General features: G+C 38.5%; 3 protein-coding genes across 3 annotated transcripts; all 3 read right to left on the bottom strand.

The window, feature by feature from the left end:
- Positions 1-2,152: 2,152 nt before the first annotated feature.
- On the bottom strand, positions 2,153-8,457 carry LOC146630980 (polymeric immunoglobulin receptor-like). Its single transcript, XM_085355076.1, has 8 exons — positions 8,421-8,457; positions 7,894-8,220; positions 7,169-7,489; positions 6,747-7,043; positions 4,301-4,330; positions 3,448-3,543; positions 3,267-3,343; positions 2,153-2,305 (listed from the first exon to the last, which is right to left on the bottom strand). The coding sequence occupies exons 1-8, from the start codon at positions 8,455-8,457 to the stop codon at positions 2,153-2,155; spliced, it is 1,338 nt and encodes a 445-aa protein (XP_085211202.1).
- Positions 8,458-16,313: 7,856 nt separating this feature from the next.
- LOC146630979 (polymeric immunoglobulin receptor-like) lies at positions 16,314-19,251 on the bottom strand. Its single transcript, XM_085355079.1, is given in 7 exon segments — positions 16,314-16,563; positions 16,704-16,735; positions 16,964-17,073; positions 17,075-17,219; positions 17,343-17,663; positions 18,646-18,972; positions 19,181-19,251. Coding segments are annotated over 7 exon segments (987 nt in total). The 5' UTR covers positions 19,218-19,251; the 3' UTR covers positions 16,314-16,548.
- A 1,256-nt stretch (positions 19,252-20,507) lies between these two features.
- On the bottom strand, positions 20,508-27,727 carry LOC146630978 (polymeric immunoglobulin receptor-like). Its single transcript, XM_085356637.1, has 7 exons — positions 27,691-27,727; positions 27,153-27,479; positions 26,220-26,516; positions 25,355-25,414; positions 21,069-21,158; positions 20,901-20,983; positions 20,508-20,660 (listed from the first exon to the last, which is right to left on the bottom strand). The coding sequence occupies exons 1-7, from the start codon at positions 27,725-27,727 to the stop codon at positions 20,508-20,510; spliced, it is 1,047 nt and encodes a 348-aa protein (XP_085212763.1).
- Positions 27,728-27,852: the final 125 nt, after the last annotated feature.

Genomic DNA, 27,852 nt, shown 5'->3' with positions numbered 1-27,852 from the left:
ATATTACTAAATCTCCATTTGCACTATTTGCTTATTTGCACTACTCTGCCTGGTTTACACTCAATGTCATTTACCCTTACTTAAATATTGTATATTGTATATTGCATAGCTTTCTTGTTATACGTAAAATTGTATTGTATTTATTTAAATTTTTACTTTTTAATTATTTTATTTGCATTTTTTAATCACTCTCTTATATTTAAATGTTCATTTGCTATTTCATCTAGGGTTTGAGAGTAACGAAATTTCTATTCTCTGTATGTCCTGTACATGTGGCAGAATTGACAAATAAAGTTGACTTGACTTGACTTGACTTGATAAATCCAGGCATATTGCCAATGTGTTTCCAGCAGATAAAAATTAGTCTTTGTCAGTGTGCACAATTTGAGAAGACTTGACTAACTTGGCTTCCAGCTGGTTGTATTCTGGTCATATTTCCATAGCATAGGGAGACTTCTCAGGATATCACAAAATGTTAAAAATTAGAATAATATATCATGAGTGAAGTATTGTGATAATATCATTTCGTGGGGTGACACACTTTTTCACTCCTTAATCCACCAGGAGAGTTTTGCAGAACTCTTACAAAGAAGCATCAGCTCTCATGGGATCAGGAGGAGACACTCATGAGGGCAGCAATTTGGAACACTCATTAAACTCCATCAGCAGGGATTCTAATCTCCCTTCAGTTCACCTGGAAAATGCCTGATCTCTTGTCAGTAAGAGGGATGAACTGCTGTGCTTCAACAGAATAAACAGGATTTTTTCCAGATCTGCAACCCTGTGTTTCACCTGGCTGGGTGAACACGTCCTTGGTTCATAACTGCTCGACTACTGTGAGCAGGCTGCAATTTGGAGGTTTCAGAAAAAGTGAGGGGAGGTGGAATCTGCTTGTGTCTTCAAGGTTGGCTACAGCACAGTGTTAAAAAAGTTCATGCAATCTTTACTTAGAGAGAATTTTTATTAATTGCAAATCTTTTTATTCACCATGGGAGTTTCCTTCATTTATTGTACTTGGTGTTTAAATTCCATCTGAGGCCTGTGCTAGTGAGGTGTTGCAAAACCTTGTTGAACCCATAACTAAAATGGGGCGCAAATGCACACTCTAACTTGAGGTACAGCCCCCCCCCCCAAATAAATAAATACTTAAAATAAGATAAATCAATCAGACGTGTTCTTTTGATTTTTTTGAGCATTCCTTTAATTATTTTGTTGAAAAGAGAAACAAAGGCACTAAGTGTGGACAGCAACTGTTTTTTTGTTAACATCATGTGACAGGTCTTTAATAAAATAAGCATACATCTGGAAAGTCAAAAATGGTTATCCTGAAAAATAGAAACTTTAAACAATTTGCTTTCTAAACAACAATTTATGTTGTACATGTTCTTATTAATATATTTATAACTTCTCTGCCACACTCCATCCTCTGTCATATCATAGGTATACAAAACATTGACAGTATGAAAAACAGTATAAAATAGCAAATTAAAAAGCAAGTTTTGCAATTAACATACACGAAGACCAGTCCATTTCAAACTAATGAGTGATACAATCTGATGTCTTGTCCAGTATATCTATGCACCATAATTACTGTATTCAGAGTTACACTAACACATCACTTGCAGAGGTCAGTGCCACACTCTAAGAACTGACACTGACAGTATAACTTTTGAAGGAGGACAAAAATCTGGTCTCCTCAGAAGAAGATCAAAGCTCCTGTCATCATGCTTCAATAGAAAAGACTGGGCTGGTTTGAATAACCGACCGAGTCAGCAGTTTTGCGGATGTTTCTGTGTATTTTCTTTTGAAATGTTTTATTTTCTTTTTGAATATCTCAAGAATATATTGCCATGAGTTTGCTGATTACGGCAAAAATGTATGTTCTAATGAAAAACACATCTGATCAGTACGTTTTTTTGCACATCTTAAGTAAACAGCATTACCATACGAACGAACAAACCAACCAACCAACCAACCAACCAACCAAAAACTGACATATTGTGACCAGAAATAGATTTTTTTCACGTTACACTCATGTTGATCATTTAAATTTAGGGGTTTCCACAGTTTATATAAAAAGAGCAAATATTTTTATGAACACTTTAAGCAATATTAATGAAAGAAAAGATATGGATCACAGATACAAACTCTTTTATCTTCTGTTGGCTTTATGGAAGTTTCCATTACAGTAGATGTCTTCTGTTGCGTTTGCGGTCATGATTTCATAGACGCCTTCCTCTCCACCTCCATCTTTGCAGATTTTTTGCTGTACGTATGTCATCACAACTTCTTGATTTTTATAAATCTAAAGATGAATCAACACACAATAAACAGAACAATTAATGACACATGTTGCAGAAATCTGTGTTGTTATGGAAACATTTTGAAAAAAATGTTGTCTACACTAGCTCTGTAGCCAAAATAGCCTCATGCTTTCACCAGTGAGACAAGCTGCAGTGTACATATGTGCCTGTCCAGACTCCAGACATATGAAAACTGAAGAAAATACAACTACAAGTTATAAATGTCATTTGTTTAGAAGACTGGGAGAACAAAACAACAATATTAAAAATAGAGTTGTTGCAAAGAAACAGATTCTAAAACATGAATACTTACATTATCAGCACCACATGAATTCTATATCTTTGGTTGTTTAAGTCCAGCCAATACATGAGTTTAGTCACCCCACAAGCTGCACAGATCTGGGTTATGATGGACATATGTTGGAAAAGTGTTTTTTCTACTCTAACACTATAGGCAGAGTAGCTGCTTTCTGTTGCGTAATTAGCACCCAGCCATGAAAGCTCAGAGAAACCTTGATTTATACAATCACCTAAGCTGTGACAAATTGCAACAGTTTGTTCTGCTGCGGAGTTACAGCATATAACATATTTTTTTCTGTTAGTCATTTGTGTTAGATGGTGGCACAATATGCGCTTAATATAAAAGACGTAAAGCAAATAAAAAAAATTGAGAAAAAAGAAGAAACTCCATTCAAAGAAATGATTCAATTTCCAATTGCATTCTTAGTCATCTCACTGCCCTTGAGTTATTCCACCATTGTAGCCACACTACAGCCTGTGTGAGGCTGTTCATAGCTGTAGCAGGACCTTTATCTGCATTCCCACATCAAGTTGCTATCATTGTGTCAGCATCAAAAATAAAAATGTACACTTAATTACAAATTCCATTTGTGCCAAATTCTTTTATATTTTTATATTTTATGCATACAACTCTGTTAATGCTTTACACTTTAGTTTTCTTACTCCACTTTCTGCAGCCCCCATCACTTCCTCTATGTTTTTTCCCTTGGGTGTATTTCTGCTCATGGTGTCATCGGCTTCTGAAAATACATAGTATACATAGTGGTTGTACTTCATTTGCATCTATATTTGCATCTATATTTGAGTGTAAGCATGTCCATGTGTACATGACTGTAAAAGATACCATTAACTCTTGAGCATCTGTTCTTATAAATCGTAACTAGGAGACACATCAGTAGCAGGACAGGAGGTATAGTGTAAACCACATAGAGTGCTGCATCTGAAAAACAGAAACCAAAAGAGAAGACAATAAAAAGAAACACTTTCCAAAACACTTACCATATTTTTCAGGCTGTAAGGCACACTTAAAATCCTTTAATTTTCTCAAAAATCGCTTAATAATCTGGTGCGCTTTATGTATGAATTTTGGTTGTGCTTACTGACCTTGAACCAATTTTATGTGGTACACAGCGCTCAAAAATCTGTCAAAAAATGTTGTAGTACGACTTTCGTAAGCTACGAAGCCGCACCAATTGATGGATTGTCTGAACTTTACGGACACCGTAGTTAGGAGCTTCGCGGAGTAATCCGGGACTAAACTCCACTTCAGGTCCAAAAGTCAAACGAACACTGCGGCATCACTGAGAGTCAAAATCTGTCTAAATTCTTTCTTCTGTAATAAAGAAGAAGTAAAGCAGTGTTGCTGCTTTACCGAGAAAGTACAAAAAATGAGTTGAGTAAAGTTTGACTTATCTGACTGTTATAATCTGGTGCGCCTTATGGTCCGAAAAATACGATAATAACTTAAGAGCAGAAATGTGGCCCTTCATTATGCTTTCATGTTCACTTTTCTTTTCGTTAATAGTTATGTGTATTTTAACATAACACAAACCCACAGATGTTTCAACATATCGGTGTGACATAGACTTTGTCCATGACCCAAATGTGAAAAGGTACTTGTTCTCACAACATTTCTCAGCTGGCATGCACACTAACAGAAACACATATGCAGTTTATATTTTCTATAATAGCTTTACCTGGGATTTTTCTGGTGTGCTGCAAAAAGACTGTAAGAGAAAAACACTCTTAGTGTTGTTACCACATTCATTTCAAGACAGACTTTGTTTTTTCTATTTTTTTTTACAGAATGGCTAGTAAAAGATGACATTTCATCAGATATGACTTACTGATTAAAATAATTTCAACAAAACAAATGTTATACATTCTTTTATATAAAAAGAATGCTTTACTGTCTTTAATATGTGGCTAGTCAAAACAAGTTATAGCATGTGGATTATATTCTCCTCCAATGATGACAGAAGTCTGCACACACCATCACACTGCCTCCACCAAAACCTTTTACCCTAAGTGTGCAGCAATTACTATAATGTTCTCTATATCTTCTCCATAGCTTAACCATATGACCCGAGTCCCGAAAGCAGAATCTGCACTGATTGATGAACATGATGTTCCTCCACATGTTAAGGCTCAAGTGCACATTTTGCTGCCACCAGTGCAAACAACACTATGAGACAAGATACTGGCTGTGTGCAGTCTGTTCCATATTGTCTGGGTAAGGAGGCGTTGGCCTTTTCTACTCACCCATTCACACGAGCACTATTTTCTATGATTAAATGCTTTCTATTTAATACCAGCACACATTCACACTCCAATGCATGCATCGGAGAGCAATTTGGGGTTCAGTATCTTGCCCAAGGATATTTGGCATGCAGCCAAGGATCGAACCTGATTTAAGAGAGATTAGATTGTGTTTCTGTCATGTAGTGATTGCGCTTAACTGTATGAAGCTTATTAGACATTATGAAACGGTCATGGTCCTGGGTCTTTTGAGGCAGCGTTTTGTGTTTCTTCTTATTATTATTAGGTATTCTGTTTGAGACTTTCCTTTTTTGGTTTTGGTTTCTGTTCTTCCTTGGTTTAGTGTCCAGTCAGTGTTCCCTCTGCTCTGTCAGTTTCATGTCTCTGAGTTCTGTCAGTGTATGTTTCCTGTTTTATTTGGTGTCAGTGTATTTAGTTTGCGTCCTTCCTGTCTCGTCATGTCAATTAGGTTCAGCTGTGTCTCCCTCCTTTGTGCAGTTTCCTTGTTATTTATAGTGTGTGTCCTCTTGTGCTTGTTTCTGGTCCATCTGTGTTGTTTCCCTGAGTCACTCTGTATCCCTCCATGCTGTTCTCCCTCCTTGTCGTTCTTCGTGTTACCTCTGCTCTCCATACCCTCGTATTGAGGTTTGTTGTTTAGTTCTTAGCTTTCCCAGTTTAGATTATTTCTTAGTTCTCTTTCTCGCGCCCTTTCTTTTGGTTGTATGTCAGTCTCCTTAAATAAAGCTCACTCACATCTCAGCCAGTGCCTGCACTTTGGGTCCTTCATTCATACCTCAACACAGCTTGCCCCACAAACCGTGACAGAAACAGCGAATTTTGCCAAAGTGCTTAACTTTGAGAAGCTTCCTAACAGTCTGCAGTCTATGAACTAACCTCAGCTAACAATGTTAGCTTGGTGGCGAGTACCCTTCATTAATAGTAATAAAAATCACACAGCATAGCACATCGACGGTACTGAAGTTTTGCCCATCCCATTCTTCTTATGTAGTGGTGTTGGAAGTGCATTCCTGCCCATGCACTGCTGGCTCTGGGTCCATTGTGTAACTTACACCACCAACATTAACAGGATGCTTAATTTAGAGCCTCTTATTGGGTGTTTTGTTTGGGTTTCCAGCAATCCGAATCAGAGAAACTGTGTTAATCCCCGATGGAAATTGAGCTTAAATTTTTAAAAAGAAAAGAGGCGTGGGTCGTACTCAAACCCAGGCCACCTGTTCTCAGCCATGCAATGTATGACTACATGCTTAGCCAACTGAGTTAAACCTACCCCCGACTGCATTTAGTCACCAAATTTGGAGAAGGCATAGAGAGGGGCTAGCCTAACATATGACACAGGAAATGACTGCCGTGTATTCTATTTATTTCAACAAAGTAACTGTATTCTGATTACCATCCATTTAAATGGTAACTGTAATAGAATACAGTTAGATCGTCTTGATGCATTCTCAATCATCCAGGAAAGTAAATCTCCAAAAGTTGATTCTGTTCATCTGGATGTAGCGTTTTCACTTAAATATGCAAATTGTTCAGATTTGAACGAAATTTACATGAAATAAGCCATTTATGGGGTTGTTACAACTAAGTTTTATTACAAATGCGAGGATTGATTGTATAGTGGAAGTTAGAATATGACTGCTTAGAAGGACAAAAATACTTTTGTAGACTCAGACCACCTGTGGTAAGTGAGCCTCCCAGTAGTTCTATTTTTTGTGCTGCTATTTTTTGTGGTGAGTGTAAACATCATATTGACAGTTTTAGTTTTACTGCACTCTTCAGATAGCGGAACTGACCTAAAACATGAACTGACATAAAACAAACGCGTGGCTTAAATTGTATTATCTTATACAAAAGTGTCCAGCATACCTGACAGCTCAATCTTGGTGTAGTTTCCAACTCTCCACTGTGAGTCTGACCCACACCAGTATGTCCCAGCATCAGCTGCTTCCAGTTCTGTGACCCTCACTGTGAAAGAGCTGGAAGCAGCATCATCTTGCAGTGTGAACCTGCTTCGACTCGTCACCATGTCTGTGCATTTGTTGCGGTGGTCTCCCTTACATAGGAACTTCCTGTTATCCCAGTGTTGTGGAGGATAAGGACACTGCAAAGTTAGTGGATTTCCTGCAGTACCATTCATTTTAGTTGAGTTGACACAGCACCACTCTGTCAGATTGAAAGAGAAACATTATTTTCGAATAATCAAATATTTAAGTTTCTTAGAGACTATTTGACAGCAAATAATGTCTTCTTGGCGCTGGTGTAAAGAGCTATCACTGTGATTTTTTTACCTTCAACTTCCAGCTCAACAGCAGAGAAAACATCCAGCTCAGAGTGTCTTTGAACACCACAGAGGTATGACCCTGAATCATTACGAGTCAAACTGTTAATGGTCACTGTGAATGTTCCTAACATTTTGTCATCATCAAGTCTGAATCGCCCATTTTGTTTGGTGTCAGAGGTGATCAGTGCCTGCTGCAGACATGTGGAGGGCTGGTTTCCTCTGCAGATGTACTTCAGGCTGTTCTGGTACTGAGACTCATACGGACAACTGACAGACTCAGAGTATCCCTCATAACTTTGAACTTTGGTCTCAGTGTCACAGCATCTGTCTGTCAAGAAGGTAAACAATAAACAACACCAGAAGATACGTTACAGCCACAAAACTATTACATATAAGACTTAAGTGTTTTTTCCAAGTTAAAGTGCAGTTTTACAGAAGGTCAATTTTGCAGCAAAAATTCCAGATAGTCCTGCACTCACATACCACTGTTTAAAGAAATTCAAATTTTATTTGTCACACACATAATCGTAGACAGTACGACATGTAGTGAAATGCCGGACCATTAAAGTACACTACACTGCTGTGTCTGTATATCCGTATATTTAAAGAAATACAAACTTTTATTAGCCTGAAACTGAAGTCCTTACCTTTAATTTTATTTGTTATGGTATCTTCTCACTATCAATCTATAATTGACTTTTGCAAAGCCACTTTTTTTTTTTTTTTTTTTACCTTGTACTAATTTCAGCTTGACTTCAGTGTAGATGTCTGTTCCAGTTATCGTCACCCCACACCAGTATTTTCCAGCATCCGTAGATTGAAGATCAAACACAGTTGTTGTGAAGATTCGTGCGCTGTTGTCATCATAAATTGAGTATTTGGTTTTTCTTGCTTGTGATGTTGTAATAAGAACATCATCGCTGCCACAGCCGTCCTTACATAGGTACTTCTCATGAGACTCATAACTCTGATCATAGGAGCAAGAGACATTAACCTCTCTCCCCACATATCCAGTCACATGGATCATCCCCACTGCACTGGTCAGACATCTCAGAGAAACTAAGAAGACAAAATATAATGTGAAAAGATCATGTTTTACTTTGTCAGGTCAGCTTTCTTACTAACTAATTTAGTGCTGTTTAAAGAAATATGACCAATACAGAGCTTCACTTACTGTTGCTTAATACTAAAACATACATTTATTTGTTAGTATACAGCTGACTTTAATCTTTATCTGTTTACTTATTTAAATTACTTACTGCAGAAGATGAACAGCAGATTTTGAATGCTCCACATCTTTGTTCATCAAAATAGAAACGTAACAGGAAATATTGTCAGTACTGAAAAGCTTGTGCAGACACTAGGGTCATTTCATGTCATAGCAATATGAGGGGAGGGGTGGAGCTAGACTATCAGGACATCAACATTCTTAGATGGAAGTTCATATAACGGTATTTTAATAATTTGTAAAATAGCTGACATATGACATCTAGTGGTGAAAGAAGTGCTATAAATGAAAAGTCTTGAATCAAAAGAGTTAAATAATAGTATTTAACTATATTTAGTAGGGGTGGCGAAATTTTTATACAGTATAATATTGTGATATTTTCTGTGGTGATATTATATTGATACAGGGACACCAAATACCGATATATATATATATATATTTTTTTTTAATTAAAAATTCTCTTGGAATAATGAAAACAAGAGGGCTTATCTCATGCACCTCCTGAAATAATGTTTGGCGAGCAAACTTATATTGATTATATTGATTATGTCAGCTCAACCAAAAAGGCATCCAACACACTTGTATTTCCAAACTTACCTCCTAATTCAAAGCAGGCTATTGCTCTGTCACACTGAAGTAAAACTAGGCCCCGAATCTCCTTTCACCTGAAGGACAAAAAAATAAAACAAAAAAAAAACCCAACAAAAATTGTGTCTGGCTTGTGACTGTACTAAATTTTTTCCTATTCTCCAACCGATTGCAAGTTGTGGTGATGAAATGGTTGTCCAGTGGATCGCCACTTTTTCTTACAAGGTGATTGGACAGATCTTCTGACAGAGACGCACAACTAACTTGGACTGGTTGCAATGACTTTTAGAGAGATTTTCACTCTCTAAAAAATGCAACAAATACTATAAATTCAGACAGATTGCCAGCGTGTTTCCAGCAGTGAAAATGAGTCTTTGTCAGTGTGCACAATTTGAGGAGACTTGACTAACTTGCTTGCCAGCTGGGTGTATTCTGGTCATCAGAATACAGGGAGAATACAGAACAGGGAGGCTGCTCAGCATATCAGAAAATGTTAAAAATTGGAATAATATATCATGAGTGGAGTATTGTGATAATATCATATCATAGGATAGCACACTTTTTCACTCTTTCATCCACCAGTGAGACCGCATTTCCTCTCCAGCTTATGAGTTATCTGTTTTAAGGTGCACATTTGAGAGTTATACCAGGGAGTCAAGTACTTCTGATTTGAGGCTCTTTTTCACAGCAACTACAGTATCTAGAGTGAAGAAGTAAAAATCTTCCACACTACTCACCTTGCAGAAGACAAAGGGGAGAACCACTTTTCTGCTCTCCATAAAACATTTATCACCTGGTCATCCGTTCTCCCCCTCTCTCCCCCTCTCTTTCTGGGTGTTAGATCTTCTGAGATGACATCTGCCCTCACACCCATCCAACATTCAATTATTGACATTTAATCACCTGATGTCCAGAAATATTGTGCAAAAATTTGAATGAAAAAAGTTGCGTGTTTATTGGTATCTACCATCATGCAAAATTTGAATATGATATGTTAAAAAACAAGACATACGGACAAACAAGCAAACATAAAAACGAAAAAGGATTACATATTCATACCCTTTGGTGAACAAAAAAATAAGAGTCAATTATATTCAAATGTTGCAGCACTGAGAAAAATCTGCAATCTTTTTTGTCACAATTAGATACGTTTTATTGATTGACTTTCTATTAAAGTAACATGCTGACAGTTAAGAATTAGTGTAAACACTGTGCTAGGTAATTTTATATATTTTAGGGTCTATGTTTTCAACTAAAGTCATTTTTCAAATTTAATAGAGATATCTATAATATTTGTCTATACTTATTTATTAAAAAGGGGAACATCCTTTGTCTTTTATCTACATCTTTTTTTTGTCATCCGGAAGTCAATAAATGTTCATCCCAGAAAATTACTCTTACTAATATACCTACAATTTCTTTGGTATACTCCATCCTCCGTCATTTACGTCATCATTTCATAAAGTTAGTAAATTTAATAACAAGCTTTATAATTAACATATAAGAAACCAACACAATACCAATTATTGGGTGATGCAATCTGAAGTCTACATTTATTTCAAATATTGCACTATAAACACTGTATTCAGTGTTGCACTAACACCAGCAGGAGGCTCACTGTGACACAATATCCAGTAAAAAGGAAGGAAGTTGTTTTAGAGGAAAGGGCTGGATGGGTTTGAATAACTGCATATAACTGCTCAACAAAGAAAACACAGACCAATGAACAGTGCATGCTGCAGGGACCTTGATTACTGATGGACACATTTTGGATTTCCCTCCCCTACATATCACTGCAGGCAAAGTAGGATTATTGACTTACAGTTGCAAACCTCTGCCAGTGAGTCAAGTTGGAGTTTCATTCCTCAGTGTTAAAAAGAAAAATGTGCAGATATTTAATAAAAATAGGAGATATAATGAGCATCCAGCTGTGCCACATGCTGAACAAAATTTGCATATTAAACACAACTAACAGCAAATCAAGTTTTCTTGTATCCCATATATTCATAATTAAATGTGTTGTAGGCCCACTACCCTATTAAGACTTAGGACTTCAGTTTTCTTCCACTTCTTGCTGCACCCATCACCTACTCTGAGGTGTTTGACTTGGGGTTAATTTGCTCACAGTGACCTCAGTTGCTGAAAACATACAAAAATACATGTGGTTATTTTAACTTACACATTATTGTGTAAAGGTCTGTGAGTATATATGATACCTTTAACCCTGGAACATTATAAGTTGTTTATAGAACTTATAAAGAATAAATAACTAACACTCATCAGTAGCAGCACAGAGGGTATTGTGTAAACCACACACAGTGTTGAATCTGAAAAATAGAAACCAAAACAGAAAACAGTGGACACTTCCTCAAAAAAATGAACATAACAAACTTTCAAGGACATAACAGCAAAACATGTTTTGACATATTGGCTTACATTTACTTTTAGTTAAAGTAACCATAAAGCCATTACTATAACCAAAGCCAAATATTTATTCTAACTCCTATTGTGGAAATATACTTGTTCTCACAACACTTTTGTTACTTTTTGTTTCTCTTACCAACTTTTTTTTAAAACAAAAATGTTTATAGCAGTGGGTTTTCTTTAATAGAATACTCTGTCTCTTGTTGTGGGCTGCGTGGGCCAGAATTCAGGGGATTTTTGCAGGAAAGTAGGGCCAAGACAGCAGGGTCTTTCTCACAATAACCCAACCAGATGATATTACAGATATTCTTAGTCAACTCTCTGCAGTATTATTGTGAACTGGGCAAGCACAGCACACAGTTCCAGCCTGGTCACATTGCTGTTTTCTTAGAGCAACTAGATCTAGCAGCCAAGATGATCTAAATGTGGAGGACATTTTGTTTTTTTGCCATTGCTCTAGTGGAAACGGTAACACCTCATAACACGACCCCTGAATAAGGCTCAAGTACCCTGTACTTACGTGCATTTTGCGGGCAACAAGTCAGGTTTTTGCAGGAAACAGTGAAACATTTATGATGTAAAACCAGCCATTAAGACGCAAGTACCCTATACTTGCATGCAGTTTGCAGACAACAAGATTAAAGACTAAAGTGTATTAGAAAACAAAGGCTAGCATAAATACATCTGACCACCACCATGCCAGAGTATATTTAGATGTTGTTTGTGCAGACCAGAGCAAAGACCAGCACAGAGATGGGGAATTGAAACAAGGGTGAAGGTTGGCTTGACCACAGATGTGAAGAAGTGAAATCAGGGTGAAGGTTGGATTGAGTGCAGAGATGGGGACACATAAATAGGGTAAAAGTCATTATAAAGAAATAGGAGAGGCAGGTTCCTAATCCAGATGTGACCTCGTCTGACCAGTGGAAAGAGGAGTGAGAAGAGGTTGTGACCAGCCTGTCCACGAACGAGGGAACGCCAAGTCTAAACCAAGGCCTCTCTCCAGCAGTTTTGATGAATTACATTGAAGCACAATTCAATATATAATCCGGTGTAATGATAAATTAGGCTCATTGTCTTTCAGGAAGCTGGGTACAGCTAACTGCTTACAAACTATGTTTTTTTGACTGAGGGAAAACTGCTTGAGGCAAATAAATACTTAAAGATTGAATTAAGGCAACATCCCACTTTTGTCTCAGAAGAAAAGAATCCTCAACAAGAGACCCAAATTGTACTTTAAATAATTTTAAGTATCGTAGCTAAGTAAGTACTGCTTAAGTAATTTTCTGCATAATAGACATTTGACTATTCAACTGACTTTTTATATTACCTATAAAATTAATACAGTGATAATAACTTTTCTCCATTTCTTATTGAAAATTATACAATGATATGTACAATCAATCTTTGGAGAGCATAGGCATCATCTGAGCATATAAAATGGAGACAAGCTGAGTTATTTTCACTAAACTTGAATTAAAAAAGAACATGAAACACTACATTACCATACAAAACAATGCTTACACTCAGAACCACCATAGAATTCAGTTTTATTTTATTTTCAATTTGAAAAATGTCTTTTAGTTTGCAAATGTCCAAAAACTTCCTCAGACTGTCAGCGTACATTCATCGTGTTGGTTTATATTAGCTTTTAGCTGAGATTCTGAGGTTTCTGTGAATAACACACATGTCGATATTTGCATAAAAGACTTGATGGAGGGTCAAACTGCAGTTCATTATTGGTAGATTTCATAACGTCTACCAATAACAAAAATTATTTTCAAGCTGATAAAGTTTGTATTGAAAACAAAACAAGTAAATTACTGCTATGCATTATACAAAAAAATAAAAAATAAAATAAAATAAAAATGGTTGTCACATATACACACGTAAAAATAAACACATAACATTTATATAAATAAAGTAAGCAATATGCTTATAATATATTTTACGACGTTCAGCTGCTACTTGTGATACTAAATGTTTAGAATTCTGCTTCACGGTGCATTACTTAAGGTAAAACAACATAAATGTGTTGAGAAAGGTGTTGTTTTAATAACATTTTCTTATAAATACAAAATCTGTTAACACATGTAATGTTGATTTTTGTATTAGGTATAATGTATTCAGGTGACTATAGAAAGACTAATAAAACAATTATTATTGCTGCACACATTTCCCAGGGTGTTTTCAGATTTTCAATAAAAACACTTAATGTTTGGTAGCTCCAGTTTCCACATCCTTTATCCAATATATCCACCATCCCTCTTCTGCACTTCTGCACCTTTTCAGCTCTTCTGTTCAAGCAATGTCAGCCTTGCCTGTCTACCTCTATCCATTAGACTCCTCAGCCTGAATTGTCCCTTTGACCTACTCATTTCCAATCCTTTCTATTGTGCTCACTTTGTCTTTTTGTCAGTGCCACGTCTCCAAGTCTTACATCACAGCATGCCTCACTGTGTTGTGAACCTTAATATTCATTATAGCTGCTGTTCTTCTGTCACAAATCACACTTGACACGTGTGCAGCCACTCCATCCTGCCTATACTGTAACTTCACCTCTCTTTTGGACTTTCTTGCTTTGTATGGTTCACTCCATGTTCTTAAACTGATCTACTATCACTAGCCCTACACTTTGCATCTTTACTGTCATATATATCTCCAGCTCCTTCACGCACATGTATTTTTCTCCTCAGAGTATACCTACACCTCTCTAGGCTTTCTTCCATCCACCTGGCCCCTACTCTCACTACAGATCACAATGTCCAGCCATAGCTGTCTTTTTAGCCACTGCCTACATTGCATGCCTAACTCCAATGCAGGCAATTGGCGACAGTGTTGGCTGAATTTGGATGCAGGCAATCCTTTCTTAATGTCCTATAAAATACCTGGATTTTAGGCAAGGCTAAATCACTCCAGAATATGGACTTTAACATCTGTGCCAGAATTTTGAATGTCTGACTTTTAAAGCCCTACCTAATAAATTATTCAAACACAATAATGGTACCGCTAGGCCAGTTAGATGGTTTGACTTTGAGGCATTTAATCAGTGGACTGAAATAATAGCCAAATGTACCTGATACCTGATTTTAACGCCTGAGAATTGCATAAGAATATTGATTTTAGAGACATAAGTGTTACTAATCCAGAACTGGCACTGGGCAGAGTAAGAGATTTCTTAGCCAATGTAATAGACAGGGCTGTGTCTGGGTCTCAACCGGGCAGTGTTTTGAACGTCGTTTTGAGAAGCCCATCCCTGGCTTCTGATGTACAGCCTGTTTTAAATGCTAAAGATGAGTACAATACAGATCTGTTTCTTGATGAAATAGCTCAAATGATACAGAATGATGAATCTATCAGTGATGATGAATTAGAGTTTATTGTCAGTCACGTAGAACAGTAGCGGCTGTGCTCGTTTAAGACTGGCCCACATACCATATGACGAGATACTGTTAAAGAAAGGTAAACATTTGTATACAACAAACAATACCCACAACAAGTTTGAATGTGGTCGTGATAGGGCACTGAAACTCTATAACACCCATCTCATATGGCTCATTCAAAACAATAGGTTTTGCTAGCTTTGTTCTAAAATTAGATATCTTGTTGCCTGGATAAACATGTCCCAAAGCATTCAAGAAGAGGGTCACATAAAAGCCGGCGATGTTGTTCTTTTTATTCACCCTTTCTTCCTCTGTCTCTGCCCAGCGGGGAATAAAAGTATGCAGAGACGGGTCATCTGGGCTAATCACACACCGATGATGTCTTTTTATGGAATCCACGAATTAAAGCAGGGGGGCCATCCTAACCATTTCACTAGCACCAGCCTTTTCTGCCCCACTTTTTTTTCACACTCTGTTTTTATCAATAATCACACATTGTAGCTCAGGCTCATAAAATGTTCCTTTCAATACCTCTTCTGCAAGGTCCGCTAGTCTGTACACTGGTGGCTGTCTCCCTATGCGTTCCTTCACGGTAAAGATCTCATCGGTGTAGGTCTGCTCATACCCTTTTCAAAACATGACTCTCAGTTTTGATATTCGTACAGTGTCACGAAAATTAAATTTAAAGCATGTTTTCTTCTGAGGCTTTGTCTTGTAGAGCGTGTTAAAGACCAATTTCTCATTATCGTTATTCACCTCTGCTGGTGCCATTTGGATAGACCTATGATAAGACTTGTTATATGCTTGTGTGAGATCAAGGATGACATCTACGTATCTCCAGGACTTGGCAGATGTTAAGTGCTTCCACATTCTACCCTCGAAGCGTCGGGTAAATCTCTCCATAACGCTAGATTTAACCCTGCTAGCTGTTGAGAAATGCTTGATATTATATTGCTTCATCAGCTGTTTAAAGGTTGTATTATAAAAGCCTTTACCGGTTTGTAGTTTCATAGGGATCCTTCCCGCAGTAAGCATATCCTACAGCTGCCCTGTCTTGTTTGTGAGACATCTAACCCATGCATACTTTGAGAATACATCTATACATGTTAGCAGGTATCTCACATTATCATTATCTGCTGAATATTCAGGCATATCAACCAGGTCGGCTTGAAACTGTCTGTCGATCTCATTCACCAATAATCTATTTCTGGGAAAGTGTATCCTCACAGTTTTATGAAGAGTGTAAGTGTCATCTCCTTCTAAATAACGTGTCACCTGCAATAGTGGTGGCGTTACACCTGTTGCCTCTCCCGCTGCTATGCGTAGCTTATTTACACCACCCAGCCCTGCAGAATGGGCTGGATCATGATATATTTTATACAAGGTGTTTTTCATGATCTGTTTGAGGCACAAATGACTAAGATGTTGATGTTAAGACATCTTTTTATTTAATTCACATTCACAATGAATACTGAACAGCATACATTAAATCTTACGCTTCCCTATGAGTAATTCATGATCATGCGGACCAGTCTCAGTTTAACAGTATCATCATAATCCAGTATGTGGTTGAGCACATCGTCGATGGCTAGTTCTATGTTTAATGATGGTTTAAGGTCATGAAGAACAGACATCACAATGCATGTGGGATCATTCTTAGCCTTCCAGATGTTGTGTGACCAGAGGAAGAGTCGGATGGCAGGGATGAGCCGTGGCGTTCATAGTCTCTTCATTATCTTGTCATAGTGGTCTGCGTAGAAAAACTCAACTGCGTGTCCTCTGTAAAAAATGAAAACCACAAGGTCTTAATTAACACACACGCACACACACACACATGCTAACCTACCATTTATTTATTTAGTGGTCAGACGGTCTTATGATTTTAGGTCTGAAAAAAGTGCATATATGTTACTACTCACCCCTATATCACAGGTCACACATCTCACAGTAACTATAAAGACAATGTGAAAATATTATGTTTTATTTGAAGCAATGTTAGAGCTGTAAAAAGAAATTAGATGACTGGTACAGTCTGTGCTTAGTGTAAAATATGGTATTGCTAATTTTTTTTCTGATCTAACTGCACACAACTAAACAAGCCACAGCCTTTGTTTCTACAGTGGGGACCAAAAGAAGGAACTCAATTAATTTCATTTGCATCAAAAAATGTTCATCTTACCCACTGACAGCTCAATCTTGGTGTAATTTCCAACTCTCCACTGTGGGTCTGACCCACACCAGTATGTCCCAGTATCATGTACATCTAAGTATGTGATCCTCACTTTGATCCATCGAGATGTCTGTGCATTTGTTGCGTTGGTCTCCCTTACAGAGGAACTTGCTGTTATTTCGGTGTTGTGGAGGATAAGGACACTGCAACAGTAGTAGATTTCCTGCAATACCATTTATGTGTTTTGCTTTGACACAGCACCACTCTGTCAGATCAAAAAATAAATGGTATTATTTAATCATGAAGTATTCAAATTTCACAAAACTATTTGACAGCAAATAATGTCTTCTTGGCGCTGGTGTAAAGAGCTATTACTATGAACTCTCACCTTCAACTTCCAGCTCAACAGCAGAGAAAACATCCACGTCAGAGTTTCTTTGAACACCACAGAGGTATGATCCTGAATCATTATGAGTCAAACTGTTAATGGTCACTGTGAATGTTCCTAACACTTTGTCATCATCAAGTCTGAATCGTCCATTTTGTTTGGTGTCAGAGGTGATCAGTGCCTGCTGCAGACATGTGGAGGGCCGGTTTCCTCTGCAGATGTACTTCAGGCTGTTCTGGTACTGAGACTCATACGGACAACTGATGGACTCAGAGTATCCCTCATAACTTTGAACTTTGGTCACAGTGTCACAGCAGCTGTCTGTCAAGAAGGTAAACAACACCAGAAGAAGTGTTACACCCATAAATGGCTATATATAAGGAATAAAATTTTCATATTTCAAGTCATTGTTTTAATGTTTTTTGGTTTTGTTGAGGTTTACTTCTTCTTGACCTCATCGATCTGTTTGATATCCCAGCTGGAGAAGAAGGGTCAGATGAGGCTGGAGTATTTTTCATCAAAGCTTTATTAACAATGCACACTGGGAGATCCCCCTACATGCAGCCACAGCAAGCACCAAGTGGATCTGAGGAGCACCCCTCATACACACCGTTATAGAGTAAGTGGAGGGGCTGCCCTGTGCCACCCCTCTTCAGTAGTTTTCCACTAATTCTATTGTTCAGTCAGCTTTTACTCCTCATTTTCGACAGGCAGACCCCCACTGTCAATAAATTCCTTATTCTACACAGTTACACACCAGAACATATAGCTAAACCAACTAGTTGACAACAAAAGTCCACTATAGTCCTCTGAACAGGGGTTGACAAAGTAATCCCAACAAAACACAGTTATGAATCATTTCCCGTTCTTCTAATCTACAGTCAGACCGTATTATGTAAGTAAACCTAAGCACATTCTATTCTAATCATTTTTTTATTCTACTCACAAATGCTTCACATAGATTTATAAAGTTGTGACTTTTTTCTATCTTGCAGTGCTTGTATGATGGTTTAAATATATTTACTATTTGCATTTATTATTTTATCTCCTCATCAGTTTTTTAAGTGTTGTTGCTACTGGTCTGTAGATGTTTATCTATCAGGCTAAATCAGTGGGATGAATGAATGTGATCTTAATTAAAGATTCAACTAAACCCAACCAGTGACTGTTGAGTTAAACTACAGTTAAACAGTATGTTGATGCTACAGCAGAATTAGCTGGTAATGGCAGTATGTTTAACTTTCTTTATATAATTTTTAATCACTTTAAATGTACAATTCATCCTGTCCATGTCTTTATTTACCTGGTACTAATTTCAGCTCAACTTCAGTGTAGATATCTTTCCAATTTTTGGTAACTCCACACCAGTATTTCCCAGCATCCGTGGATTGAAGATCAGCGATGGTTGTTGTGAAGATTCGTGCTGTTTTGTCATCATGGATTGTGTATTTGTTTTTCATGGAGTGTGATGTGGTAATAAGAAGATCACTTTCACCACAGTCGTTCTTACACAGGTACTTTTCATAAGATTCATAACCCTCATCATAAGAGCAGGAAACGTTAACCTCTCTCCCCACATATCCAGTCACATGGATCACCCCTGCTTCACAGGTCACACATCTCAGAATAACTGTAAAGACATTTTGAAAATATTATGTTTTATTTGAAGCAACGTTAAAGCTGTAAAAAAAAAATCAGATGACCAGGACAGCCATCTAACTTTTCATAACTGGTCCTGCATACTGCTCCTTAACAGTAAAACAGATAAATCTACTGTTTAATCTACATCTGCCTTTGACCTTTATATGTTTATTTATTTATTCTTTTAAAATACTTACTGCAGAGGATGAAAAGCAGGTTTTGGAGGCTCCACATCTTTGCTTTGGCTGATTGAAATTTAAGATTTGAAAATGTTAAGCAGACACTGTGGTCTTTTACAGCAATGAGAAGGGACGTGCAGAGCTGAACTATAAGTACAGAGGGGATGGCGCTTTCTTCGATGTCTCTTCCTCTAAATGTATTTCAGTAATTTATAAAATAGCTGACATAGGCCATCTAGTGGTGAAAGAAGTATTTAGAAGTTAGAAGTGTTAAGAACAGCACTGCCAAAAAAAAAAAAGTTATAACATCTAGGAAATTGTACTTACAGATTTGAAAGTCCAAGCTTTCACTGCAGAAAAGTAAACCTCAGAGGTTTTGTCTTTTATCCTGTTGACTTTAAGCATGCTTTAATATAAAAGCATCATTAATCTCCTGATTTTGTTTCAGTTCCAAAGCATGAATTCAAAATGGGGAGAATTTATAGAGGCCAATGCCAACATGTAGGGAAAAAATCATCTGCACCTCGGGACCTGCACAGATTCTTCTATGCATGGATAGGATAGACTGTCTGTGAGATCGAGGAGCTTCTTCCAAATTCTCCTCTCAGACAACTCAACTGGAGTCTAAAGTTCAGTTCACCGACTCCTTTGGCATTGGCTGCCTTCACTCTGCTGCTCTTGCAAACTGCCAACACATAGTGATAGACCTTAACAGATCCCAGTCCTCATAATAATAATAATAATAATAATAATAATAATAATAATAATAATGGATTGGATTTATATAGTGCTTTTCAAGGCACCCAAAGGGCTTTACAATGCCACTATTCATTCACTCTCCCATTCACACACTGGTGGAGGCAAGCTACAGTTGTAGCCACAGCTGCCCTGGGGCAGACTGACAGAAGCGAGCCATATCGCGCCATCGGCCCCTCTGGTCAACACCAGTAGGCGGTAGGGTAAAGTGTCTTGCCCAAGGACACAACGACCAGGACAGAGAGCCCGGGGATTGAACCGGCAAACTTCTGGTTACGCTTCCCAACCTATCTATTTAAAAAAGTAAATGAAAGTACAGATGTAATCGGAAAAGCAGTTGTGGTGATTATAGTTTATTTAGTTAAAATAAATGAAGATGAATAGAAATCAATGTACTATTAAATGTATTATTATGTGTCGCCAGACTGTATTTTATTTTACTTTGCTTATTTAGTTAGTTCACACTCATGTTGATAATTTACATTTGGAGAATTCTACATTTTTATTTTAAAAAGAGTAGAAAGTTTTATGAACACTCTAAGGAATACTAATGAAATGAAATATATGGAACCACAGTTGTGAACTCAATTCATGTTTTTCTATTATGGAAACTTTCATTACAGTGGATTTCTTCTGTTGTGGGCATGTTTGCGTAGACCTCTTCATCTCTACCTGGATCTTCATGGTGGCTACAGGTGCGTTGCTTTTTGTAGGTCAAGACACTTTCTTGATTTTCATAAATCTAAAAAAGAATCAGCACACAGTAAGCAGAACAATGAACGACACACGTTGCAGAGACCTGGGTTGTTGGAAACATTTTGAAAAAAAATGTCTATACACTGGCATTTCAGCCAAATAAATTTTACATGTTAAAGGTTGTTTGGACTATGAGTAAAATCAGTCATTTCTTTTATTGTAATTATTTATAGTGGAGTGTGTTATAGACGCACAACTCTATTAATACTCTTTCTCTAAGACTTACTCTGCTTCCTGTTGCACCCATCACTTCCTTTGAGCTCTTTGCCTTTGGTGTATGTTTGCTCGTGGTGTCCCCAGCTTCAGAAAATACACAGCATTAGATGTGGTTATGCTAGTTTTTCATGCACATCTGAGTTTAAGGGTCTCTGTTTGTATATGAATGTAACAATACCTTTGAGACATCTGTACTTATAAACAATTACTAGAACACACATTAGCAGCAGCGCAACGGGTACTGTGTAAACCACATAGAGTGCTGCATCTGAAAAATAGAAACCAAAACAGAACACAGTAAAACTGCAGTTTCAATAACAATCTTTCATGGACCTAACAGCAGACCCGTGGACTTACGTAATGGTTTCATGATCTTTGGTTTATACGTTATGTGTGTAACTTAACTGTGGTTACTGGTGCACACACCCACAGATGTTTTAACATATTGGCTTGACCAAAACCAAATGTTAACCATAATTCATGGTGTAAAATGTATTTCTTGTCACAACACCTATCAGCTGAAGTACACAGTAACAAACACGCACGTGTTTCCTGTATTTGTAAAAGTTTCACCCCCATTCTCTGCGACCTGCTGGAGCAGGGGGGCTAGGACTAGGAGGAGGAGTTGGCCGTCCGACTGCGGTCTGGAGTGTGGAGCCTTCCTGCTGCTGCGGAGTCGGGGCGGTCTGCCTCCCCCCACCGCAGGGAAAAGGGAAACACCACCTGGGTCTGGGTGCAGTTCCCCCCTCCAGGGGCGGGGGCACCTAGACCCGGTTTGTAGAGTACGCTTGGGGAGTGTGATCATGTGTACAACGTCTCTTTATGTCTGTCTCCACGTTGGTTGAGTGTGGAGTAAGTGCATATGAGAGCATGAGGGTGGGAATGGATGTTTGTATCTGTGTGTGCCTGTATGTCTGTGTCTATATGTCAGGTTGGGTGTCAGGCGCCACCTCTCTGGGGACATCTCAGGCCCTCCAAGGTTTGGAGGCCTATCTCCCCCTACCACCACTTCCCCTGCCAGTGGCGGACCCCCTCAGACATCGGTGCGTTGGTGGTTCTTTGTGTCCGGGGATGGGCGTCCAGGTACACACCGGCTCACTCCTTGGCGGCCGCTTATCGGGGCCTGGAGCCTGGGGCTCGCTCGGGCCACTTCGGAGGTGGGGTGCCCCCGGCCTCTCGGCCTGGGGCTCGGTCACTCAGGTGCAGCTGGCTGCCGGCGGAGCTCACGGGCGTGTCACTGCAACTCCCCCTGGCTTCTGCTCCGCGGCTGCTGAGTGAGCCCTCATCTGGGACTCTCCTCAGCTCTTTCCGGGACAGTGGCGCAGCTGCCCCTCTGTTGGTCTTCCTTGGTCTCTTGTGTTCTGGGGGCCTCTGGATGTCTGGAGTTTTGATCTCCTCCACACCTGCTTCACGCCCTGGAGGACGGGGCTGTGGCCCCCCCACACCCTCTAGCAGATTATTACATGAAGGAACCTTTTAAAAAACAAAAAACAAGCGCGTCCATGCTCACAGGTGTACACACGGGTGATCACACCCACAAACTACACCCTTTTTGGCTCCTACCTCAAAGCACACTGTGTTCTGTTGATCTTATGTGCTGCACAATAATGTTTAACATTTAGTATTTACTGTCATATTCCCATATATCATTGTGATGTTGTTTATTCTATTACTCTTGTTCTCTTCTGCTTGCTTTCTTTTTTCTTTCTCAGCAGGTGATCCAGGTGATTGATATATGCATTTTTTTTTCTCTGCCCGTTCTGTTGGTTTTTGTCTTTTGCCCTTCTCCCCCGTCCCTCTTCTCAGCTGTTTCTCTTTCCCTCTTTCTTTCTCCCCTTCTTTCCCCCAGTCAAGTCTGTCCCGTATTCAGTAAGTGAAAATAAAATAAACAATAAAAGGTGAATCAAATGGACCATTACGGCAAGGCTGGGATGGTCAATTTGGTAAAGTAAATCCGTTGGGCATCTTTCTTTGCCTTTAGACAACAATTCTGATGGCAAAAGAGCCAAACGGGACAGGCCAAAAAAAAAAAAAAAAAAAAAAAAAAGAATTGCTGGCATATTATTATGACTCCATGTCCTGAGAATCAGGCAGCTACAACACTTTGGTACAACCAGTTGAATGACAGTTATTCCATTGTACACTTTGTCTCGATGTGTTTAACTTCACCTGCTGTGCTATATTTGTAAACCTTCAAAATCTACCTGTAGAAACAGTTGAAATTATTTTCACATAAATACAAACTTCAAACAGTGGACCATGAAGGGCTCAGAGTCTTCAGGGTTTCACTCCTGCACAGGTGTTAAATTTATTTTTAGGATGCAAGACTAGAGTAAAAACTGTCAGTGACCAACACATCTTTAACAGGAGCTGAAGAAGTCGTCAGAATATTATATTGAAATGGTGTTTCCTTGCTTGGACTGAAAACCTGAAAGACTTAGATGCCAGTGCCAGATTATACAATTAAAACTGCATTCATCAAAACATCAGATAAGACCAAACAACAAGACACTGTGTGATGTAAATGAAAAGTTTAGGAAGTACACAGACAGACAGGAGGGGAGGAGAGAACACGGAGAGAAACCACAGACATAACGGGCTGGGGAAAACATGGAATAAAACACAAGGAGGAGAAATGAGGCATGGGAACTCAGATACGTGGAGGGGGACACGGGGTAAAGACATGAGGGGAATTCTAATAAACTGAACAACCTAGGTGTAGAATGACCACTCGGTAGCTTTCTTATGATGCTGCTTTATTGAACGTGTATCCAGCATGGGTTATAACAGCACAACAACAGGTGTGGCAGCTAAGAGAAGAACTGCACATAGACAGCCCTGCCGCAAAGCATGTCATGGTGGCGTAAAGCCGCAACGCCCACCCGCTCGACACAGGCAACCCAGTATATGACACTAGGAACCATAGAATAAATAGAGAACAAATCGACCCAGGACCATGACACCTCGTGTTAGTGTAGGTTTAGTTCAGTGTCTAGTCTGTGTCTGCCATGTTTCCTGTGTTACTTTGAACGTCTGTGTCTCATGTCAGTGTGTCTAGTTTTGCTTCCCTTTTCTCGTTAAGTCTGATTTCTCGTTAAGCTGTGTATCTATCCTGTCTCCCTTTCCCTGATTACGCCAGTGCGTATTTAATCCTGTGTTTTCCATACCCTGTGCTGTAGCATACTTCTTCGTGCTGTGTTTCGTCCTCCCGTGGTCCTGAGGCTTAGTCTAGCTCTCAGTCTGTTTTGTTTCTCTCTCTCGTCTCATAGTTTCTGGTTGTCGTGTTGAGATTTTGGGTTGTTTTTTGAAGTTTGCTTTTGATAAAAAGTTTTTCCAGCAATAAAGCTGCCGTTTTTTGTTCATCCCTCTGTGTTCTGCAAGTCCTGCATTTGGGTCTAAGCTCCTGCCTGCCACACAGCACGCATCATGACATTAATAACAAATAAACAGAATTTAATTTCTCAGGGCAAAAGATGAATTTCTATAGCAGATAATTAAATAACAGATAAGCTGCAAATCTTATTAAAACATGTTTAAAAGGCAGAAATTCATGTCCTCCCTTCACATAGCCGAACCCATCCAGCGGGCTGTAGTGGAGTCCTTGCTGGGCTTTATGTTTGACACTTCTGATCTACAGTGACTGTAAAACTTTACAGTTGGAGATGTTTCATGAGAAATGTTCTATAGCTTAGAGTTAGATGAGGTTTAATCCTGTAACATTTGACAGTTTCAGTTGCTGTGCTTTGTGATACCCTGTCTCTGGACCCTTTGGAGATTTTTTTCTTAGAAGGTAATCAAACAGCAAATAAAATGGTAAATGGCCTGTATTTGTATAGCGCTTTACTAGTCCCTAAGGACCCCAAAGCGCTTTACACATCCAGTCATTCACCCATTCACACACACATTCACACACTGGTGATAGCAAGCTACATTGTAGCCACAGCCACCCTGGGGCGCACTGACAGAGGCGAGGCTGCCGGACACTGGCGCCACCGGGCCCTCTGAATACCTGGAAAAAACTTATCCTTCCTTATGGTGTCACGCTACAGTATTAAAGATGGGTTAATATAACAAAAGAGAGAACCTTTTTAGTCCTTAATAAAGTTCTATGGTATCTCTCACTGCTAAAGTATTGACTTCTGACTCATTGGTCTAATGTAGACATTCATTTAAATACATCTATGCAAACATTTGCATTGTTTTCATTTTGGATTATGCATTTCTTAAAACAAACAAATGGAGTCAGTGGACCAGCATTTGCAGGTGAATCCAGTTTAATCAACCCTGCTGGCACGATTTCAACAAGGTAGAATTACTGGTCGAGCTGGCTGATCCCTGAGAGTGTTCCTCACAGCTGTCCAAGAACTTTCAAAACACTGTAAAAACGCGCATGCGCAGTGCCTTTGTTTTCATACGCACAAAAGAAGAATAAATAAATAAAAAAAAAAAAAAAAAAAGTTTTACCTGGGATTCTTGTTCCCACTGTGGTGCCTGGAGTTACAGTGCTGGTGTGCTGCAGAAAGACTGTAAGAGAAAAAAAAACTCTTAGTGCTCTCAGCAACTATATTTCAGAGACAGATTATAGTCAAAAAAGTCAAAAACACTGGGTCATTTGACCAAATGTTTGTACCAAAACACTTTTTCACGTTTTCTCCATTGAATTACCAGGAAACAGATAAATCAACCAAGAAACCAGTGCTTATTTCTGTTACTGTTTTTCATGGAGTTTCATAGACATTAAATTGGTCATGTTTGTCAATCTGTTTTTAAAACCAAAGGTGATTGTGCTTTTGAGGTTGTAGCGCACAAGCTGTGAAACAGACGTCCCCAGTCAGTCAGCTTGGCTGACTCAATCTTCAATCCACCCTATCTTCAGCCTGACGAAACATTTTTTAACTCTGTGTTTTTAAAAGTGCTACATAAATGAAGTTATTGTTATATATTCCATGGTATCAGTTTTCACAGTATTAATACTCAGGTGATAGTTACACTTTCAAGGTTTGCTTGATTCCTATTTTATATTTGTAGTTAATACATGTGAGCACATAGCACATAAGCTTGTATAACTTAACAAATTCTTACATACAGCAAAACAAAACAGACCCCAAAACAGATTTCAGATAAATGTTCATCTGATAAGTAACGAGTAGGTGAGGTTGTCAGTAGTTCTATTTCGGTGGTGCTATTTGTTGTGCTCACTGTGAGCTTCATGCAGACAGTTTTCTTTTTTCATTTGTTCACACCTCAGACAGCTGAACTGAGCCCAAACAAGCACACAGCTTACACATCTATTAGTTGCATTATATATACAAAATTGTTCATAGCATACCTGACAGCTCAATCTTGGTGTAGTTTCCAACTCCCCACTGTGAGTCTGTCCCACACCAGTATGTCCCAGCATCATCTGCTTCCAGTGCTGTGATCTTCATCATGAAAGAACTGGAAGTAGCATTATCTTGCAGTGTGAACCTCCTTTGACTCACCGCCATCTTTGTGCAATTGTTGCGGTGGTCTCCCTTACAGAGGAACTTGCTGTTATGCCGATATTGTCGAGGATAAGGACACTGCAAAGTTAGTGGATATCCTGCAGTACCATTTATTGTAGTTGATTTGACACAGCACCACTCTGTCAGATTGAAAGAGAAAAGGTATTTTAGAATCACCAGATATTCAGCTTGTTGGAGCTTATGAACTTTGGTCACAGTGTCACAGCAGCTGTCTGTCAAGAAGGTAAACAACACCAGAAGCGTTACAGCCAAAAAATGGTTATATATAAAGAACAAGAGTTTTATATTCAACTCATTGTTTTAAAGTCTTTCACTTGCTTCACATACATGCTTATATGAGGGTTTAAATATATTTACTGTTTGCATTTATTATTTTATCTCCTCATTAGTCACTGATTTAATGTCTTTTGCTTGTTTCACATACATTTATAAAGTTGTGACTTTTTTCCACCATGCAGTGCTTATATGAGCGTTTACTGTTTGCATTTATTATTTTATCTACTCGGGAGTGTTTTATGTCTTATTGTTACTGGTCTGTACATGTTTATCCATCGGGCTTAAGCACTGAGATGTCAGCATAGGAGCTTAAGATTGATTGTACTAAACTGAACCAATGAGTATTGAGTTAAGCTACAGTTTAACAGTATGTTGATTTTACAGCAGATATAGCTGGTAATGGCAGTACGTTTAACTTTCTTTATATAATTTTTAATCACTTTAAATGTACAATTCATCCTGTCCATGTCTTTATTTACCTGGTACTAATTTCAGCTCGATTTCAGTGTAAATATCTATTTCAAATATGGTCACTCCACACCAGTATTTCCCAGCATCCACAGAATGAAGATCAGAGATGGTCGTTGTGAAGATTCGTGCTGTTTTGTCATCATGGATTGTGTATTTATTTTTCAAGGAGTGTGATGTGGTAATAAGAAGATCACTTTCACCACAGTCGTTGTTACACAGGTACTTTTCATAAGATTCATAACCCTCATCATAAGAGCAGGAAACGTTAACCTCTCTACCCACATATCCAGTCACATGGATCACCCCTGCTTCACAGGTCACACATCTCAGAGTCACTGTAAAGACATTTTGAAAATATTATGTTTTATTTGAAGCAACGTTAGAGCTGTAAAAAAAAAAAAATCAGATGACCAGGACAGCCATCTAACTTTTCATAACTGGTCCTGCATACTGCTCCTTAACAGTAAAACAGATAAATCTACTGTTTAATCTACATCTGCCTTTGACCTTTATATGTTTATTTATTTATTCTTTTAAAATACTTACTGCAGATGATGAAAAGCAGGTTTTGGAGGCTCCACATCTTTGCTTTGGCTGATTGAAATTTAAGATTTGAAAATGTTAAGCAGACACTGTGGTCTTTTACAGCAATGAGAAGGGACGTGCAGAGCTGAACTATAAGTACAGAGGGGATGGCGCTTTCTTCGA

This window comes from Diplotaxodon limnothrissa, linkage group LG6 (assembly GCF_057381915.1).
Source record: "Diplotaxodon limnothrissa isolate DT_005_m linkage group LG6, D_limnothrissa_male_GT1.1, whole genome shotgun sequence".
NCBI classification, from domain to species: Eukaryota; Metazoa; Chordata; class Actinopteri; order Cichliformes; family Cichlidae; genus Diplotaxodon; species Diplotaxodon limnothrissa.
Note: the sequence above shows the minus strand (reverse complement) of the source record. Positions and strands in the feature narration are given on the sequence as shown.

What these genes read in the sequence shown, in the direction of transcription:
- LOC146630980 (XM_085355076.1), bottom strand. Translation starts at nt 8,457, where the DNA reads ATGTGGAGCATTCAAAATCTGCTGTTCATCTTCTGCA. An exon ending in TCTGCTGTTCATCTTCTGCA is followed by an intron (nt 8,221 to 8,420) that starts GTAAGTAATTTA and finishes TTGTCTTCTTAG; the next exon opens with TTTCTCTGAGATGTCTGACC. An exon ending in TGTTGAGCTGGAAGTTGAAG is followed by an intron (nt 7,044 to 7,168) that starts GTAAAAAAATCA and finishes TCAATCTGACAG; the next exon opens with AGTGGTGCTGTGTCAACTCA.
- LOC146630978 (XM_085356637.1), bottom strand. Translation starts at nt 27,727, where the DNA reads ATGTGGAGCCTCCAAAACCTGCTTTTCATCATCTGCA. An exon ending in CCTGCTTTTCATCATCTGCA is followed by an intron (nt 27,480 to 27,690) that starts GTAAGTATTTTA and finishes ATGTCTTTACAG; the next exon opens with TGACTCTGAGATGTGTGACC. An exon ending in CACCAAGATTGAGCTGTCAG is followed by an intron (nt 25,415 to 26,219) that starts GTATGCTATGAA and finishes TTTCTCTTACAG; the next exon opens with TCTTTCTGCAGCACACCAGC.